General features: G+C 37.2%; 1 protein-coding gene across 1 annotated transcript in view; it reads right to left on the reverse strand.

Moving 5' to 3' along the window:
- Positions 1-19,048, reverse strand: part of TRIM44 (tripartite motif containing 44) — a 143,547-nt gene that overhangs the window by 65,509 nt on the left and 58,990 nt on the right. Inside the window, exon 3 of the mRNA XM_012452354.2 lies at positions 11,704-11,943. Coding sequence (XP_012307777.1) covers positions 11,704-11,943 — 240 coding nt within the window. The remainder of the gene's footprint in view (positions 1-11,703; positions 11,944-19,048) is intronic.

Raw genomic sequence — 19,048 nt, forward strand, 5'->3', positions numbered from 1 at the left:
TAATGATCTACCCTTCTAGGATCTTCCAATCAGGAGCACAAGAAACAGGCAGAAAGAAAACGAACTATTACAAAATGTATTAAGGATAATACCAAAGACATAAACAGAATAATATGATTATCAGCAGGGAAGTTATGAATGCTGCCTCTCCTGGAGAAGGTGGGAAAAGCTTCACACAGAGAAGGTAACATTGGTATTGCCACTTTGAGGGATAAATAGTATTTTCCCAGGCTGACAACAGAGAAAAGTGGGAAGAGCACAGAACTAGTAAGAACAAAGGCAAGTGTTTAAAAATGTCTTGTTCAAGGAAGTTTGAGTTCTGTGAAACCAGAGAATGGGGATGTGCACATGTATGTTTTGGGCAGGGCACTGAGGGTTGTATAGCATTGGAACTGAGGCAAAGTGGGGTTGAGCGTGACTGAGGTAAAGGGAGACTGCCAGGGTGCAAGCTTGTCAAGTAGAGCTGCAGTCTGAAAGGTGATTTAAATCAGACTAGCCATTTGAGGTTGAATAAGAAGGGCATTTTTAGCAGACTGTTGAAGATCTGCAATAGTGGGAAGGGCACTAATTATCCACACTCCAACTAGAGGGAAGCAGGGCAAGTGGTAGAGGGAGGGTATATGGATGGTGGAAGCTTTCTTTGCATTTTTATCATCTGGTATGTCTCATGGGAACTATAATATACCAAGAAAAAAGTTATATAATTTAAGGTTAATATGAGTTACATAACTATGAATGACACAATTAAATCTCAACACAAATTTTTCTTTTCTTTTTTTTTTTATTGCATTTTAGGTTTTGGGGTACATGTGAAAAACATGCAAGGTTGTTGCATAGGTGCATATGTGGCAGTATGATTTGCTGCCTCCCTCCCCTTCACCTATATCTGGCATTTCTCCCCATGCTATCCCTCCCCAACTCTCCTCCCCCCCACTATCCCCCCTACCCCCAACAGACCCCCGTGTATAGTGCTCCCCTCCCTGTGTCCCTGTGTTCTCCTTGTTCAACACCCGCCTATGAGTGAGAACATGTGGTGTTTGATTTTGTGTTCTTGTGTCAGTTTGCTGAGAATGAGGGTTTCCAGGTTCATCCATGTCCCTATGAAGGATGTGAACTCCTCGTTTTTAATGGCTGCATAATATTCCATGGTGTACATGTGCCACATTTTTCCTGTCCAGTCTATCATCGATGGGCATTTGGGTTGGTTCCAGGTCTTTGCTATTGTAAACTGTGCTGCAATGAACATTCGTGTGCATGTGTCCTTATAGTAGAATGATTTATAATCCTTTGGATATATGCCCAGTAATGGGATTGCTGGATCAAATGGAATCTCTATTTCTAGGTCCTTGAGGAATCGCTACACTGTTTTCCACAGTGGTTGAACCAATTTACACTCCCACCAACAGTGTAAAAGTGTTCCTATTTCTCCACATCCTCTCCAGCATCTGTTTTCTCCAGATTTTTTAATGATCGCCATTCTAACTGGCGTGAGATGGTATCTCAATGTAGTCTTGATTTGCATTTCTCTAATGACCAGTGATGATGAGCATTTTTTCATATGTTTGTTGGCCTCATGTATGTCTTCTTTTGTAAAGTATCTGTTCATATCCTTCGCCCATTTTTGAATGGGCTTGTTTGTTTTTTTCTTGTAAATCTTTTTTAGTTCATTGTAAATTCTGGATATCAGCCCTTTGTCAGACGGGTAGGCTGCAAAGATTTTTTCCCATTGTGTTGGTTGCCGATTCACTCTATTGACTGTTTCTTTTGCCGTGCAAAAGCTGTGGAGTTTGATTAGGTCCCATTTGTCTATTTTGGCTTTTGTTGCCAATGCTTTTGGTGTTTTGGTCATAAAGTCCTTGCCTACGCCTATGTCCTGAATGGTTTTGCCTAGGTTTCCTTCTAGTGTTTTTATGGTGTTACATCTTATGTTTAAGTCTTTAATCCATCTGGAGTCAATTTTAGTGTAAGGTGTCAGGAAGGGGTCCAGTTTCTGCTTTCTGCATATGGCTAGCCAGTTTTCCCAACACCACTTATTGAACAGGGAATCCTTTCCCCATTGCTTGTTTTTGTCAGGTTTGTCAAAGATCAGGTGGTTGTAGATATGTTGTGTCGCCTCCGATGCCTCTGTTCTGTTCCATTGGTCTATATCTCTGTTTTGGTACCAGTACCATGCTGTTTTGATTACTGTAGCCTTGTAGTAGAGTTTGATGTCCAGTAGTGTGATGCCTCCCGCTTTGTTCTTTTTGCTTAGAATTGACTTGGCTATGTGGGCTCTCTTCTGGTTCCATATGAAGTTTAAGGTGTTTTTTTCCAGTTCTGTGAGGAAGGTCATTGGTAGCTTGATGGGGATAGCGTTGAATCTGTAAATTACTTTGGGCAGTATGGCCATTTTCACGATATTAATTCTTCCTAACCATGAACATGGAATGTTTCTCCATCTGTTTGTATCCTCTCTTATTTCGTTGAGCAGTGATTTGTAGTTCTCCTTGAAGAGGTCCTTTACGTTCCTTGTTAGTTGTATTCCTAGGTATTTTATTCTCTTTGCAGCAATTGTGAATGGCAGTTCGTTCTTGATTTGGCTCTCTTTAAGTCTGTTATTGGTGTATAGGAATGCTTGTGATTTTTGCACATTGATTTTGTATCCTGAGACTTTGCTGAAGTTGCTTATCAGTTTCAGGAGATTTTGGGCTGAGGTGATAGGGTCTTCTAGATATACAATCATGTCGTCTGCAAATAGAGACAATTTGACTTCCTCCTTTTCTAATCGAATACCCTTTATTTCTTTTTCTTGCCTGATTGCTCTGGCTAGAACTTCCAGTACTATATTGAATAGGAGTGGTGAGAGAGGGCATCCTTGTCTAGTGCCAGATTTCAAAGGGAATGCTTCCAGTTTTTGCCCATTCAGTATGATATTGGCTGTCGGTTTGTCATAAATAGCTTTTATTATTTTGAGATACGTTCCGTCGATACCTAGTTTATTGAGAGTTTTTAGCATAAAGGGCTGTTGAATTTTGTCGAAGGCCTTCTCTGCATCAATTGAGATAATCATGTGGTTTTTGTTTTTGGTTCTGTTTATGTGGTGAATTACATTTATAGACTTGCGTATATTGAACCAGCCTTGCATCCCCGGGATGAATCCTACTTGATCATGGTAGATAAGCTTTTTGATGTGTTGTTGTAATCGGCTTGCCAGTATTTTATTGAAGATTTTTGCATCTATGTTCATCATGGATATTGGCCTGTAGTTTTCTTTTCTTGTTGAGTCTCTGCCGGGTTTTGGTATTAGGATGATGTTGGTCTCATAAAATGATTTGGGAAGGATTCCCTCTTTTTGGATTATTTGGAATAGTTTCAGTAGGAATGGTACCAGTTCCTCTTTGTATGTCTGGTAGAATTCGGCTGTGAAACCATCTGGGCCTGGGCTTTTTTTGGGTGGTAGGCTCTTAATTGCTGCCTCGACTTCAGACCTTGTTATTGGTCTATTCAGGGTTTCGACTTCTTCCTGGTTTAGGCATGGGAGGAGGCTACTGTCCAGGAATTTATCCATTTCTTCCAGGTTTTCTAATTTATGTGCATAGAGTTGTTTGTAATAATCTCTGATGATGGTTTGAATTTCTGTGGCATCTGTGGTGATATTCCCTTTATTATTTTTTATTGCATCTATTTGGTTATTCTCTCTTTTCTTTTTTATTAGTCTGGCTAGTGGTCTATTTTGTTGATCTTTTCAAAAAACCAGCTCCTGGATTTATTGATTTTTTGTAGGGTTTTTCGTGTCTCTATCTCCTTCAATTCTGCTTTGATCTTAGTTATTTCTTGTCTTCTGCTAGGTTTTGAGTTTTTTTGATCTTGCTCCTCTAGCTCTTTCAATTTTGATGATAGGGTGTCAATGTTAGTTCTCTCCTTTCTTCTCATGTGGGCACTTATTGCTATATATTTTCCTCTAGAGACTGCTTTAAATGTGTCCCAGAGATTCTGGTATGTGGTGTCTTCATTCTCGTTGGTTTTGAAGAACATCTTTATTTCTGCCTTCATTTCAGTGTTTATCCAGTCAACATTCAGGAGAAAGTTGTTCAATTTCCATGAGGCTGTGCGATTCTGGGTTGGCTTCTGAATTCTGAGTTCTAACTTGATTGCACTGTGGTCTGAGAGACTGTTTGTTATGGTTTCCGTTCTTTTGCATTTGCTGAGGAGTGATTTACTTCCAATTATGTGGTCAATTTTAGAGTAGGTGTGATGTGGTGCTGAGAAGAATGTATATTCTGTGGATTTGGGCTGGAGAGTTCTGTAAATGTCTATTAGGTTTGCTTGTTCCAGGTCTGAGTTCAAGTCCTGGATATCCTTGTTAATTTTCTGTCTCATTGATCTGTCTAATATTGACAATGGTGTGTTGAAGTCTCCCACTATTAATGTGTGGGAGTCTAAGTCTCTTTTCAAGTCTTTAAGAACTTGCCTTATGTATCTGGGTGCTCCTGTATTAGGTGCATATATATTTAGGATCGTTAGCTCTTCTTGTTGCATTGATCCCTTTACCATTATGTAATGTCCTTCTTTGTCTCTTTTGATCTTTGTTGCTTTAAAGTCTATTTTATCAGAGATGAGAATTGCAACTCCTGCTTTTTTTTGCTCTCCATTTGCTTGGTAAATCTTCCTCCATCCTTTTATTTTGAGCCTTTGTGTATCCTTGCATGTGAGGTGGGTTTCCTGGATACAGCACACTGATGGGTTTTGGCTTTTTATCCAATTTGCCAGTCTGTGTCTTTTGATTGGGGCATTTAGTCCATTTACATTTAGGGTTAATATTGTTATGTGTGAGTTTGATCCTGTCATTTTGATGCTAGCTGGCTGTTTTGCCCATTGGTTGATGCAGATTCTTCATTGTGTTGCTGCTTTTTACCATTTCGTGCGTTTTTGGAGTGGCTGGTGCTGGTTGTTTTTTTCTATGTGTAGTGTCTCCTTCAGGAGCTCTTGTAAAGCTGGTCTGGTGGTGATGAAATCTGTGAGTACTTGCTTGTTCACAAAGGATTTTATTTTTCCTTCACTTATGAAGCTTACTTTGGCTGGATATGAAATTCTGGGTTGAAAGTTCTTTTCTTTAAGGATGTTGAATATCGGCCCCCACTCTCTTCTGGCCTGTAGGGTTTCTGCTGAGAGATCTGCTGTGAGTCTGATGGGTTTCCCTTTGTGGGTAACCTGACCTTTCTCTCTGGCTGCCCTTAGTATTTTCTCCTTCATTTCAACCCTGGTGAATCTGATGATTATGTGCCTTGGGGTTGCTCTTCTAGAGGAATATCTTTGTGGTGTTCTCTGTATTCAACACAAATTTTTCAATTATTTTTGGATGTTTAAGCCTAATTGCCTAAGAGAACATTATGGAAAAAATACCTAAACTTTCTCCCACTATTTAGAGCAAGTCCTCTCAAAATCACATACTTTGGGTAAATGATTAATAGACAGGGTTTCTGAGTTATAATATAAAAACATGGTCTCAAATTCTGGTTCATTAATCCCAACAGTGAAGCTTTTGGCAATTTACTTTTCCAAGGTTCAGTTTCTCCATCTGCACATGAAGATCCTAGTTTTTACCTCAAAGGGTCACCATATAGATTAAAATAAATAAGAAAATCTGTCTAAAACACTAAGCAAATGACTAGTACCTTGTACTCGTTCAATAATGGCAGCCATTATTTTACTTTCCTTGAATTGTTAACAACATTTCTAGGGGAGAGCAGGCAGGGAAGGACAGAAAAGATGGGACACAAGGTTTCGCTCTATGTTCATCCAATTCTATTGCTTATACATGTATGCTTCTTTTCAGAAACAATGGTCACTGTTACAAAGCAAGAAAACACACACACATATGAATTATGTTAGCCCAGAGAGGAGGGCTAATCTTGCTAGTACAAGATGTGCATGTGCTGTTCCTGTTACCTGAAATGCACATCCCTATTCGAAAAACCTAGTTAATTTTAACTATCTATCCTTTAAGATCAAGCCTTACTCAGAAATTTCTTCACTAACATCTTGAGTAAGTTACTCCTGCTCCTTTCTCCCACATCTGAAGGGTTTGCCACTCTACACTAGTACTTAAAGAAGAAAACTGACAATGACAACATCAAACAGTGTGTCCCTCTTTGGATTTCAACTTCTTGAGAACAGAAACTTGTGTTTTGTTCATTTCTGTATTCACTGCACTTAACAGAGCACAAGTAATTATTTCATAGTAAATAATTACTCAAGATATACATAGGGTTTAAGAGTCTATTAAATACCAACTTCCATTTAAATGACTTGTTAGATTAAGCAGTGCTCCCAAATCCTTAATAAACATATCATGAATGCTCTTGGTTGTCAGACTGCACTCTTGTGCAACCTCCCATTTCCATCTCCACCAGTGGAAATGTTGTTCACCAAGAATCAAACAGGGCTGTTTATATGAACTTGTAATGGCATTATAAAAATATACAGACCAATATTCCTCACGAACAAAGACACAAAACTCCTGAACAAAATATAAGCAAACTGAACCCAGATAATATATCATGGCCAAATGGGAGTTTATCTCAGAAATGCAAGGTTGGTTTAATATTGTAAAATTAACCAACATGATTAACCATTACAACAGAATAACGAAAAAAAAATGCTTATGATCATTTAAAGAGATGCAGAAGAAATATCTCAAAAAAGTCAACATCAATTTGTATAAAAGCCCTCAGCACATTAGGAATAGAAAGGCACTTCCTCAATCTGATAAAAGGCATCTACAAAAAACATCATACTTAATAGTAATATACTGAATGCCTTCCTTCTAAGATTAGGAACAAAGCAAGGAAGGATGTCCATTTTTACCGTTTATGTTAGACATTGCACTGGAGGTTCAAGCCATTGCAATAAGACAAGACAAAGAAAAGAAAAGCATAAAGATTAGAAACAAAGAAGTAAAACTGTCTCTATTTGTAGATGGCGTAATTGCTGATATAGAAAATCCTAAAAAATCTGTAAAGCCACTATTATAACTAATGGGTGAATCTGACAAGGTTACAAGATATAAGGTTAATATTTAAAACCAATTACATTTTTATATATTAACATAAACTGAAAAATAAATTTAAAAACAATTCTATTTTCAATAGTATTGAAAATATTAAATAACTAGGAATAAATTTAACAAAAGCCATTAAGACCTTTAAATGGAAACCATGAACCATTTCTGAGAGCATGTAAAAATAGACTTATAAATGGAGACATATGTTCATTCATGCCTAATGTGTCATTTCTCTTTAGCTTCTCTGCTTTCAAGATTTTTTTTCTTTACCATAAGTTTTCAGAAGTTTGACTCTGATGCATCTGGGTATGGATTTCTTTAACTTGTTTGGGTTCATTCTGCTTCTTAAATCTGTAGGTTTATGTCTTTCAGCCAAATTTTAGACATTTTAAGACACTATTACTTCAAACTTTTTTTCAGCTCCACACTCTTTTCCACCTTATTAGACACTGGTGACATGTAGCTTTCATTATTGTCCTAAAAGTCCCTAAAGCTCAGTTCAATTATTTTTCCATGCGTTTTTTTGTTGTTTAGATTGGATTTGTATCAGTCTATCTTCAAATTCATCAAATATTTCCTTCAATTTGCCATTGAGCTCATCCAGTGAATTTTTGGTGCTGGTAACTGTATCTTTCAGTTCTAAAATTTTCATTTGGTACTTTGTAATACCTTTATTTTTTATTGAGATTTTCATTTATTTCCAGAGTGCTTATAATTGCTCACTGAAACATTCTTATAATAGCAGGTTTAAAATCTTTGATAATTCCAATATCTATACCAACTTAAGAGTTGGCATATATCAATTCTCTTTTCTTCTTAGAATTGAGAGATTGAGAGATTTTCATTTATTTTATTTTTTGAGACAAGGTCTTGCTCTGTCACCCATATTGGAGTACAGTGGTGTGAACACAGATTGCTGCAGACTCGACCTCCTGGGTTAAAATGATCATCTTGCCTTGGCCTTCCAGAATTGAGATTTTTATTGATTCTTTGGTCTATATCCTGGACATGTTGAGTTACATTATAAAAATCTAGTTCCCATTTAAATCTTCTATTTTATAGCAGTCAACCTGTTTAGATTCAAAATGCATGTCCTGGATCACTTTTGTGAACTATGGTTCACACGTCACCTTAAGTTTATAAAGCCTTTACAGTGCTATTCTTGTCTGCCCCACTCAGATGACAGGACTCCATTCTACATTCTCCACAGAGCTAGTTGGGGAGGAAGCGGGGAACCAACTCATTACTACAGGGCAGGAGTTAAATATAAAATTCCAATAACTGACTCAGCTGGGGAAGTGAATAGCCTAGTTAATGCAGGGGTGAGAGGGAGGAGTTAGAGCCCTATCTACAGTCTCCAAAATAAAGAGGTACAACTTCCTCTGTACTATTACTGCAGAGTAGGGCAGAAGTCAGAGTTCTACCTACAGATGCATGAGAGATGAATACCACTCATTACTGAGAGAATCAGGGCCAAAGGTAGAAGTCAGAGTTTCACCCACAAGCTCCATAGAGAAATACACCTCATTACCACGGGAAGTATATAAAGTAAGTGAGTTTCACTCACTGGCTCCACTACTGCAGTGCCAATTGGGCTTGAGGAGCAGTGCCACTTTTTTCATGATGTTTGCCTCTAGAAGCAGGCTTTTCTTTTTTTTCTTTTTTATCTGTGTGTATTAGTGTTTCCAGTTTGTAGAACATCCAGGTTAGGATATATAGGAAGTAAAGAAAACGCCAGAGAATTCACTGCCTTGTATTCCCTCAAATCCCAAGTTCCTGGATCAGTATGCCATCTTTTCTCCATCTTCAAGAGTCTTTTGGTAGATGATTTCAGTATTTTTGCCCAGAGGTTCTACTGTAATAAGTGAAAGGAGTAAAACAGAGTATGTTTACTCCATCTTGCTCAGAACCAGAAGTTGCAATTTGCTTTAAATATGCCAAAAATAAAATGGATTTATTGGAAAGATGGCTAGCTATATAATGAAACAAGTATGGCAAAATGTTAATAGGATAATCTAGGCGGTAGGTACATGGGTGTAATCTGTAAAATCCTTTCAACTTTGCTGTATGTTTAAAATTTTTTATAATAAAATGTTGGTGGGGGGGTCTTTTGGCTGAATTCAAAATGCAGGTGATTTTTGATGAATTCTATGCGATGCAAAGAACAGAATTCCTCTGATGAGTGAAAGACAGGTACTGGATATTTGCTCTCACCAATAAGTTACCAGATTAACTGGAACAAGAGGCTATTAAATGATAACAGCTCTTTGTAAACACTCTAGTGGCTGAACGCTACCCTCTTTTTTTAATAGCTGATTTTGTCTGCAGCCTGGTCCTTAAGCCTTGTCAGCTCTTGCATCCTTCTAAGAGTAATTCCATCACAGTTAACAAGCATAGTACAGTTGAGGTGCTTAAAGGACAGTTCATGTCAGAGAAGGACTAAATTCATTGATTAAAATGAAAATAAAAGAGAAAAATAAACTTCAAAATTAAACTTTTTTTTTTTGAGGTGGAGTGTCGCTCTGTTTTACCCAGGTTGGGGTGCAGTGGCTATAATCTTGGCTCACTGCAACCTCCGCCTCCTGGGTTCAAGCAATTCTCCTGCCTCAACCTCCCAAGTAGCTGGGACTACAGGTGCTTGCCACCACACCCAGATAATTTTTGTATTTTTAGTACAGACAGGGTTTCACCACGTTGGCCAGGGCAGTCTCAAACTCCTGACTTCAGGTGATCCACCCACATCGGCCTCCCAAAGTGCTGGGATTACAGGCATAAGCCATCACACCCAGCCAAAATTAAATTTTATTTTTCAAAAAACCACCCAATCAATATACAGAATAAATGAAGGGGTCAAACTGAATGGGAATTGCGGACAAAGTTATGCTGTTGATCCCTTGAATTAACTCTGGTTGATCCTTTTGTTTATTAAGACACAAACTGCATTGTAAAGGTATGCAAAGCTGTCTAGAACATGGATTCTTCTCATTTTTCCCACACATACAGATGGGATGCTTAGCATATGTCATATAGTAAGGGGAAAGCACAGGCACTGGAATAGGACAGACTTAAATCTAAACCCTGGCTCTATTTTCCACTAACTAAATGACACTGGGTCAGTGTCTCTGCAGTTCTCTGCATCTCAAATATCCCATTTGTAAAATGGAGTTAATGAATGCTGACATAAGGATTAAATGAAATGATGAATATAAAATGCTCTCTTCCCTATCTAGAAACTTATTTAGGCACATAATTTCTCAATTATTGAGAGAATAAAATGAAAAGTTACTCTTTTCACACATTGATGAAAATTAATCAAAAAGCCTTAGCTGGGTACAGCAGATACCTTTCAATGGTTTCTTACATTTCCTGTCAGGATAGCTTGGAAATACCTGCCTCCTGGATTACTTTGGCTCTTCTACCAGCCAGTTTATTCTGTGGCCAGGCTCTCTCAAGCCAAGGCAGGACCTCCAGTTAAGCCTGCGCTCACTGAGTCAGCAACAATCCTAGAAAGTCCACAGGACTCTCCTAGGATTTCTTCTAGAAGGACCTACCTTAAACCTATCTGGCATTACCTTGACTAGAATTGTCAACATAATGCTATGAAATCTGATGAACAGTAGCCTCTCTCTAGTGGCTGAAATTTAAGTTTTTTGTTTTTTTGGTTTTTTTGAGACAGGATCTCGTTCTGTCACATAGACTTGAGTACAACAGCACAATCACAGCTCACTGCAGCCTTAACCTCCGAAGCTCAAGTGATCTTCCTACCTCAGCCTCCTGAGTAACTGGGACTACAGGCAGGTGACATCATGCTGGCTAATTTTTTAATTTTATTTTATTTTGTAGACACAGTCTCACTATATTGCCCAGGCTGGTCTCAAACTCCTGGGCTCAATACTTCCACTCCAGCCTACCAAAGTGTTGGGATTACAGGCACTAGCCACTAAACCCAGCTTTTTTTTTTAATGGTTACCTTAAATAATTTTTTCCAAGTAGATTCAAAATGCCTAAATATGTTGTTTAGTAAAATGCCTAAGCCCCTTTTATTTCTGTTACAAAATAACAATTTTTAATAGCTGCAGACAAAATCAGCTATTAAAAAAAACTAACATTTGTATAGTGATTCAACATTTACCTTGTATCTTTCATTCAGTTTTTTTTTTTAATCTTACAATGCCCTAGTGGACATGCCACTCTTAATCTAGCAGTTATGCCTCCAATTTATTCAGCTGGCTGCATGTAACTACCAGCTTAAGATACTCTTTCACTACATGCAAAGTAAGTCCAACATCTTTCATTCTGGCCTGCTTTATGCTCTACTTCATGATTTGTTCTTACTCAGCCCAGGTCGCTCATTTCACAACTTAGGGTCTATCGCTTGTCCTCTTCTCTGGCTGTAATTTTTGGCTTCCTTCCTTAATTGTGATTAGTATCTGCTCCCACTGACTATACTCCTTAAAGTAATGATGGATAATTTGCTAGGTCCAGCCACTGAATGCACTAGTGGCCAATACTTTCATATTAGTTTACACATCATGTAAAACACTTATACCCTACCTAGCTTTCAATTCATTCATGTTCAGGGACCACATGGGGTCTAACAAATATGGCATCAGTTTCCTCCTATTTCTCTTGCTACTAGTAATTACGGGCTTTTCCTTTACCTCTGCCTTTGGCTCAGCTGATTCATTAGAGGTATCAAGTTGTTCCTTGGCTTGGGCCATCTGAGTCATCAACCTATCCATGTGGGATTGGATGTCTGCCAGTATCTCAGTCACATGAGCTGTGGCCATTGCCTCCTGGATGTCCACTAGATGAAGGGCCTTCTGCTCCTCATCGGCAATCACTTTCTGAACTTTCTTAAATTCCTGCTGTATAAACATCTTCATTTGGTCCCGAGTTACCTATAGAAAAGACACAAATAAAAAGAATAAGTTGAACATACAAAGAAACAAAAGAGCAGAGTTATTACTACAGAGCCCTGGCCAAAATACAGATCATGGATCCTATCTGATCCTGAAGTTTTGGGAATATCCTAAAAACAATGTTCCCCTAGTATCTTTGATGCATTTCCTGCTAATCTTTTTGCTTTTTTCATTCTTCAGGGAGTATTTTCTTATCCTTTTTTCCTTTTGGTTTTGTTCACTTTTATACCAGTAATATATATGATGAGTATATATAGTAAAAAATTAGGCAGGGTGCGGTGGCTCACATTTGTAATCCTAGCACTTTGGGAGGCCGAGGTGGGTGGATCACTTGAGGTCAGGAGTTTGAAACCAACCTGGCCTACATGGTGAAAACCCATCTCAACTAAAAATACAAAATATTAGCTGGGCATGGTGGCAGGTACCTGTAATCCCAGCTACTTGGAAGATTGAGGCAGGAGAATTGCTTGAATCCAGAAGGCAGAGGTTGCAGTAAGCCAAGATGGCACCACTGCACTACAACCTAGATGACAGAGCAAGTCTCTGTATATAGACAATTAAGTAGTTTTTATATAAATGGATCATAGTGAAAATAAGGTTGTTGTCTTGCTTTTCTACTTAGGATATGTTTGTGCATACAGATCAACTTCATTCTATTATTTTTACTATCTGTATGATATGGAGATGGAGGGTGAGGGTGTGTGTGTGTGTGTGTGTGTGTGTGTGTGTGTGTGTATCTCCTATCCAACCATTCCTCTCTTAATGGAAATACAGAATATTTCCAAATTTTTGTTATTATAAACAACACAGCTATAAACATCCTTGGCTATATCTCTTAATATTTGCATATGAGTTTCTTTAAAGATGTTTAGAGCCACTTAGTCAACAGACATATACTCTAAAAATATTGGTTCACACTGCCAAGGTGTCTTCTGAAAAAGATGTATTCATTACATTCCTACAACAATGTATCAAAGTAAGTACTTTCCTACACCCTTGCCAATACTGGATAATATCAAGCTTTTAAATTTTTACTATAATGGGTGCACACATATTATTGTTTTATTTTATAACAACTGCAAACCAAAGAAAATACAACTGCTAGCTATATTTATGCTTAGGGCATAAGAAAGGCTAACAAAGTGAGAAATTTCAAAATGAGAACTTCTAAACTCCAAATTTTACCAGGAACTGCATTTATTGATGTTTCCTCACAACCATGTTTATCTTATGAGGATTTTAAAACAACTACACACATTATGAGCAGCTGAGATAGGGAGCAGGGAAGAAGGAAACTGTAGACAAAAGGAGAAAGGCAGAAGAAAAGCCAACAGAGGATTTTAGAACTGGAAGAGAAAGTAGTTGTCATCTAAATGAACCCCTTCTTTTTACACATAAGGAAATGGACACAGTTACAGACCTATAGACGAGGGAAAGACTCCAATCTTGTTTTCAGTCTGGTTGTCTGTTCAGTATAAAAGCCTGTCAGAAGAAAAGTCAAACTGGGAAAACCTAAGAAAGGAGATTGAGAAAGAGAAAGCCTAAAGGAGGGGTTAGCAGATTAGGCCATTTTTAATTAGCCTCTTAAAAACTCAAAGAAGCTCGATACCTTAAGCAGCTTTTGTAACACTGCTAAGGACATCAGTGCAAAATAAGGCCTGTATGACTTGTATCTGCTCACACATCAAGTGACTAAGTGACATAGGCCCTCATATACTCTCCACAGGTACTCTCCCTGGTGGTGGAGAAAATGGGAAGGAATGTTAAATGTTATTAATGTCCCTGCAAATTCTGTATCCGATTGAGAACTGTGATTTGTGTTTATGTAATTCCTTTTTACTTTTAGTGTATATATTTTAGGGCTAGTATGCTTTACAGTGATCACTGATCAATGGATCTCTACTCCTGAAATAAATTGGGTCTTAAATGACTAGGACCTTCTTTCAGAAACCAAACCTTTTCACTAAGGGATGAACTTTTCTGAATGCCTGAGAAATTCTCTTAATGGTTACAAGTAACTAAAAATGAATATCATAATAAAAACTGACTCACAACCTATTTTACTTGACCTCACATACACACGTGAGTTACGACACTGACATCTCACTTAGTAAAGGTGTAGGCCAGACAACAGCAGGTGAAAAAGTCATGGATTTAAAAATTCTCTATTTCCCATGGCTTTATTACATAGGGTTTTCAACATGACCCTGTATTTTATATAGATCAGGTCATAAATGAAAACTGAAGAAAAAAAAATCTATTTAAAACTTTTATGCCTTCTTCCCACTCTCATTCTCTAATTAACAAATAAGCATTTTCCAATCTAAAATATCAAAACCTTTAGCATGTAAGTTCAATCAAGCTGATACATCTTTGTTATAGTTGCATTAGGGTAAAGCGCAATATGATTAAACATAGCATTTTATTGAAATTATAGCACTGCAATTTGAAAAATTTGACCACTGTATGGTCAGAGCTACCTAGTGAACATCTGAATCCGACCTTCTAATTTTATAGGTGAAGGGGAAAAAAAGCCACAGAGAAGTACAATAAGAAAGTTAGGTTTAGAAACTTTCCTCTGGTCCAGTCCAATGTACTTTTATAACTCATCATTTCCAATGAGTTATAAATGAGACCCTGTTGAAAGAAGAAAAAGAGAAGGGGAGCGGGGGGGAGAGAGAGAGAGAGAGAAAGAGAGGGAGAGAGAGGAAAAGGAAGGGAGAGAGAGTGAGAAGGGGAAGAGGAAGGGAGAAAGAGAGGGAGGTAAGGAAGGAGGGAGGGAGGTAGAGAGAGAAAGAGAGAGAGGAGAGAGAGATTAAAAAAAAATTTTAGAAAAGTATTGCTGAGATGAACTAAGAATAATGGTCAGGTTTAGGAACAAGAACCTACTCAAATGAGAAGCATCCAAATCTACACTGAAGATTTCAAAAACACTTGTTCTGTCACAGGTGTCTAAACCAAAGCCACTCCATTTTGAATAGGGGCTGGGTAAAATAAGGCTGAGACCTACTGAGCTGAATTCCCAGCAGGTTAGGCATTCTAAGTCACAGGATGAGATAAGAGGTCAGCACAAGCAGATCATAAAGACCTTGCTGATAAAGCAGGTTGCAGTGAAAAAGGTGGCCAAATCCCACTAAAACCAAAATGACGATGAGAGTGACCTCTGGTGGTCCTCACCATTACAGTCCCACCATCAACATGGCACCATGACAGTCCCACCATCACTATGGCAATGTCAGGAAGTTACCCTATATGGTCTGAAAAAAAGAGAGGCATGAATAATCCACCCCTTGCTTAGCATATGATCAAGAAATAACCACAAAAATAGGCAACCAGCAACACTTGGGGCTGTTCTGCCTATGGAGCAGTCATTCTTTCATTCCTTTACTTTCTTAATAAACTTGCTTTCATTTTACTCTGTGGACTCACCCTGAATTATTTCATGAGCAAGATCCAAGAACCTTCTCTGGGGTGTGGATTGAGACCCCTTTCCGGTAACAGTCCTATAAGTCAAATTCCTGCAAGATGTTAAGGACACTACTCCAAAAATAACTTTAAAAATTGTAGACTGCATAAAATAGAGTTTGAAGACTCTAAATACCTCCCCAGAAAGTATTTTCACTTCCCTCTTCCTCATTTGAAAGGCTATTATTCTAAAACAGAAAAACAAAAAAGCAGGAAAAGGAAATTTTTCAGATGCTATGAGCTGTCCACACTCCCACAGTGCAGCATCCTCCCCACTTGCCAGTGTCTATGGAAACTTCAAGTTGGGAAGTTCATAGTTAAGGCTTCTGTTTAGCCTCCAGCATTTATTCCTACATTGTACTCCAAGACAGCTCCTTCCAAGCTTAGGCCAGGCTCCAGTGAGGGCAGGCAAGGGAAAACTTCATCAACAAGGAGATCAAGGCTTTTTCAATAGACAGTAAGATCTCCCATTTCTAATGTCTTTTGAGTATGGGTGGAATAGCCACTATTTGTGAATAAAACAACTGCCCACCACGAGGCTTAGAAAATTATTCAGCAGCATAGAAACATGATGGACATAAACTCTGAACAGCATTCCACTACCAACATTCTTAGTGATGTCATCCTCAGTGACCTAATTAGAAGCCTGACTTGAGCAGATTTTACAACAGGGTGTTGAGAGTGAAAGAAAAAAAGTTTACTGAAGTGAACATTTAAACTCTTCATTAAGCGATCTTTCTTATCTTCTTCAGAAGCCTCCAGTCAAAAGCACTCATTTGTATCTTCACTTCCTTTCATCACCTCCACTTTGTTAACAGGGCACTATTGGATCTCTATCTACTCAATGAAACGATAATGATATTTACTATTGCGGTTGTTATCATTATTATTTTCATTATAAAAGACCAAAATAAATACCAAAATGTTGGAGAGTGATTATTTGTGAATGGTGGAATTACAAGTGCTTTTCTCTTTTTTACTTCTCAGTCCAAATTTTCTAAAATAACATGTAACACTTTTTAAAAACTATTTTTTAAAAGAAATGTGATTTAAAGAAAAAAAATCCTCAACAAAATACCAGCAAGTCAAGTCTATCCATATAATCTATCCATGTACAAAAAGAATTATAGGCCAGATGACAAAAATGAGGGATATATACTAAGTATGCAAGGCTGGTTCAACATTTGAGAAATTAGCTAATATATCTGAAATAAAAGGTATACAGATTAGTAATGAAGAAAGAAAACTATCTTTGCAGATGATAAGATTGTCTATGTAGAAAATTTGAAAGAGTTCACAAAAATTGAAAAAAGAAAAGAAAAAAAACCTCCTAGAACCAATAAGCAACTATAGCAAGACTACAGGATAGAAGACTGATATATAGAAGTCAATCGCATCACCTTCCTATATACCAGCAGTGAACAAGTGGGATTTTAAGTTAAAAAGATAATACCATTTACATTAGCACCTCCAAAAATGAAATAAGTATAATTCTAAAAAATATGTACAAGAACTATATGAGGAAAACTGTAAAACTCTAATAAAAGAATTCAAAGAAGAAATAAATAATCCATGTTAATTGAGAAAAGGCTCAATACTGTCAAGATGTCAGTTCTTCCCAACTTGATCTATAGATTAATACAATCTCAATCAAAATCCTAGCAAGTTATTTTGTGGATATCAACAAACTGATTCTAAAGTTTACTTGGAGAAGCAAAAGACCAAGAGTAGTCAACCCAATATTGAAGAAGAAAGAAACTGAAGAACTGCCACTACTCAATTCAAGTCTTACTATAAAGCTGGAATAATCAAGACAGTGTAATACTGGCAAAAGAGTAGACAAATAGATCAGTGAAACATGATGAAGAGCCTAGAAACAGATCAACATACATATGTGAACTGATTTTTGACAAAGGACTAAAGGTAATACAAGAGAGAAAAGACAGTCTTTTGAACAAATGGTGCTGAACAACTAGACATCCACATGGAAATAATAATAATCTAGATACAGACCTTATACTTTTCACCAAAATTTATTCAAGATGGATCATGGAACTCAATGTAAAATGCAAAACTATAAAACTCTTAGAAAATAACATCTTTAAAAAGCTAGAAGACCTTGAGTTAGTGATAACTTTTTAAATATAACACCAATGTTAGTACCCAAGAACAGAACAATTGATAAGCTGAACTTCATTAAAATGAAAAACTTCTGCTTTGTGAAAGACACTGTCTAGTGAAATGAGAAGTGAAACCACAGACTGGGAAAAAATACTTATAAAAGACATATCTAATAATGGACTAATATCTAAAATATACTAAGTAAGAACTATAAAAACTCAAAATAAGAAAATGAACAACCTGATTAAAAAATGAACAGACTCCTCACCAAAAAAATACAGATGGCAAATAAGCATATGAGAAGATGCTCAACATCATGTGATTAGGAAATTAAAAATTAAAACAACAATAAGGTTCCAAACACACCTATGAGAAGGGTCCAAATCAAAACATTAACAAGACCAAGTGCTGGCAAAGATGTAGAACAACAGAAAATCTCATTCATTGCGGTAGGAATGAAAAATGGTAAAGCCACTTGGAAGACAGTTTAGCAGTTCTTACAAAACTAAATATACTCTTACCACAGAACCCAGCAGTCATGCTCCTTGGTATTTACCCAAATGAGTTGAAAACTTACATCTACATAAAAACCTGCACACAGATGTTTATAGCAACTTTTATTCATAAGTGCCAAAACTTGGAAGTAGCCAAGATGTCCTTCAGTAGGTAAAATAATAAATCAACTGTGGTACATCCAGACAACAGAATGTTAATCAATCCCCGCGCACCGCCCCCCAAAAAAAGAAAGAAAAACAGCTATCAAGTCATAAAAAGACATGAAAGAATCTTAAGTGTATATTACTATGTGAAAGAAGCCAATCTAAAAAGCTTGGAATCAGTGTGTGATTTCAACTACATGACATTATAGGAAAGGTAAAAAAAAACTATGGCGATAGTAAAAAGATCAGTTGCCAGAGGTTTGGAGGAAGAGAAAATAAAAAGGCAGAGCACAGAGGATTTTTAGGGCAGTGAAACTATTCTATATGATATTTTAATGGTGTATACATTTATCAACCCATAGAACATACAACACTGACAGTAAACCCTAATGCAAACTATAAACTTTGGGTGATAATATGTTAGTACAGCTTCACCAATTATAACAAATGTACTTAACTGGTACAGGACAATAACAGTGGGGGAGGCTGTGCATATGGGGTGAGAGAGTACATGGAAACCCTCTATATTTCCATTCAATTTTTCTGCGAACCTAAAACCACTCTAAATAAAATCTATTTTTAAAATGTTAATATTAATTTGGTTCATTTCACTGGCAAAAACCGCAATTACTTTTTTGCACCACCTAATAAAATTAAAACAGAAAACTAAGTAGCCACTGAGAAGCCTAGAGAAGATCTGGGGATGGGGTGAGCATCAAATAGATCAGGAAAGATAATTCTGCTTAAACCTTATACCCAGATTTGTCAACCTTTTCATTCTCTGCCTTCCCATTTAATATTAGACCCTTCCTTCTCATATGACTCCCTTCTTCTAGAAT

The sequence above is a fragment of the Aotus nancymaae genome, unplaced genomic scaffold (genome assembly GCF_030222135.1).
Source record: "Aotus nancymaae isolate 86718 unplaced genomic scaffold, 86718_ANA_hifiasm-v0.15.2.pri h1tg000059l, whole genome shotgun sequence".
Lineage (NCBI taxonomy): Eukaryota > Metazoa > Chordata > Mammalia > Primates > Aotidae > Aotus > Aotus nancymaae.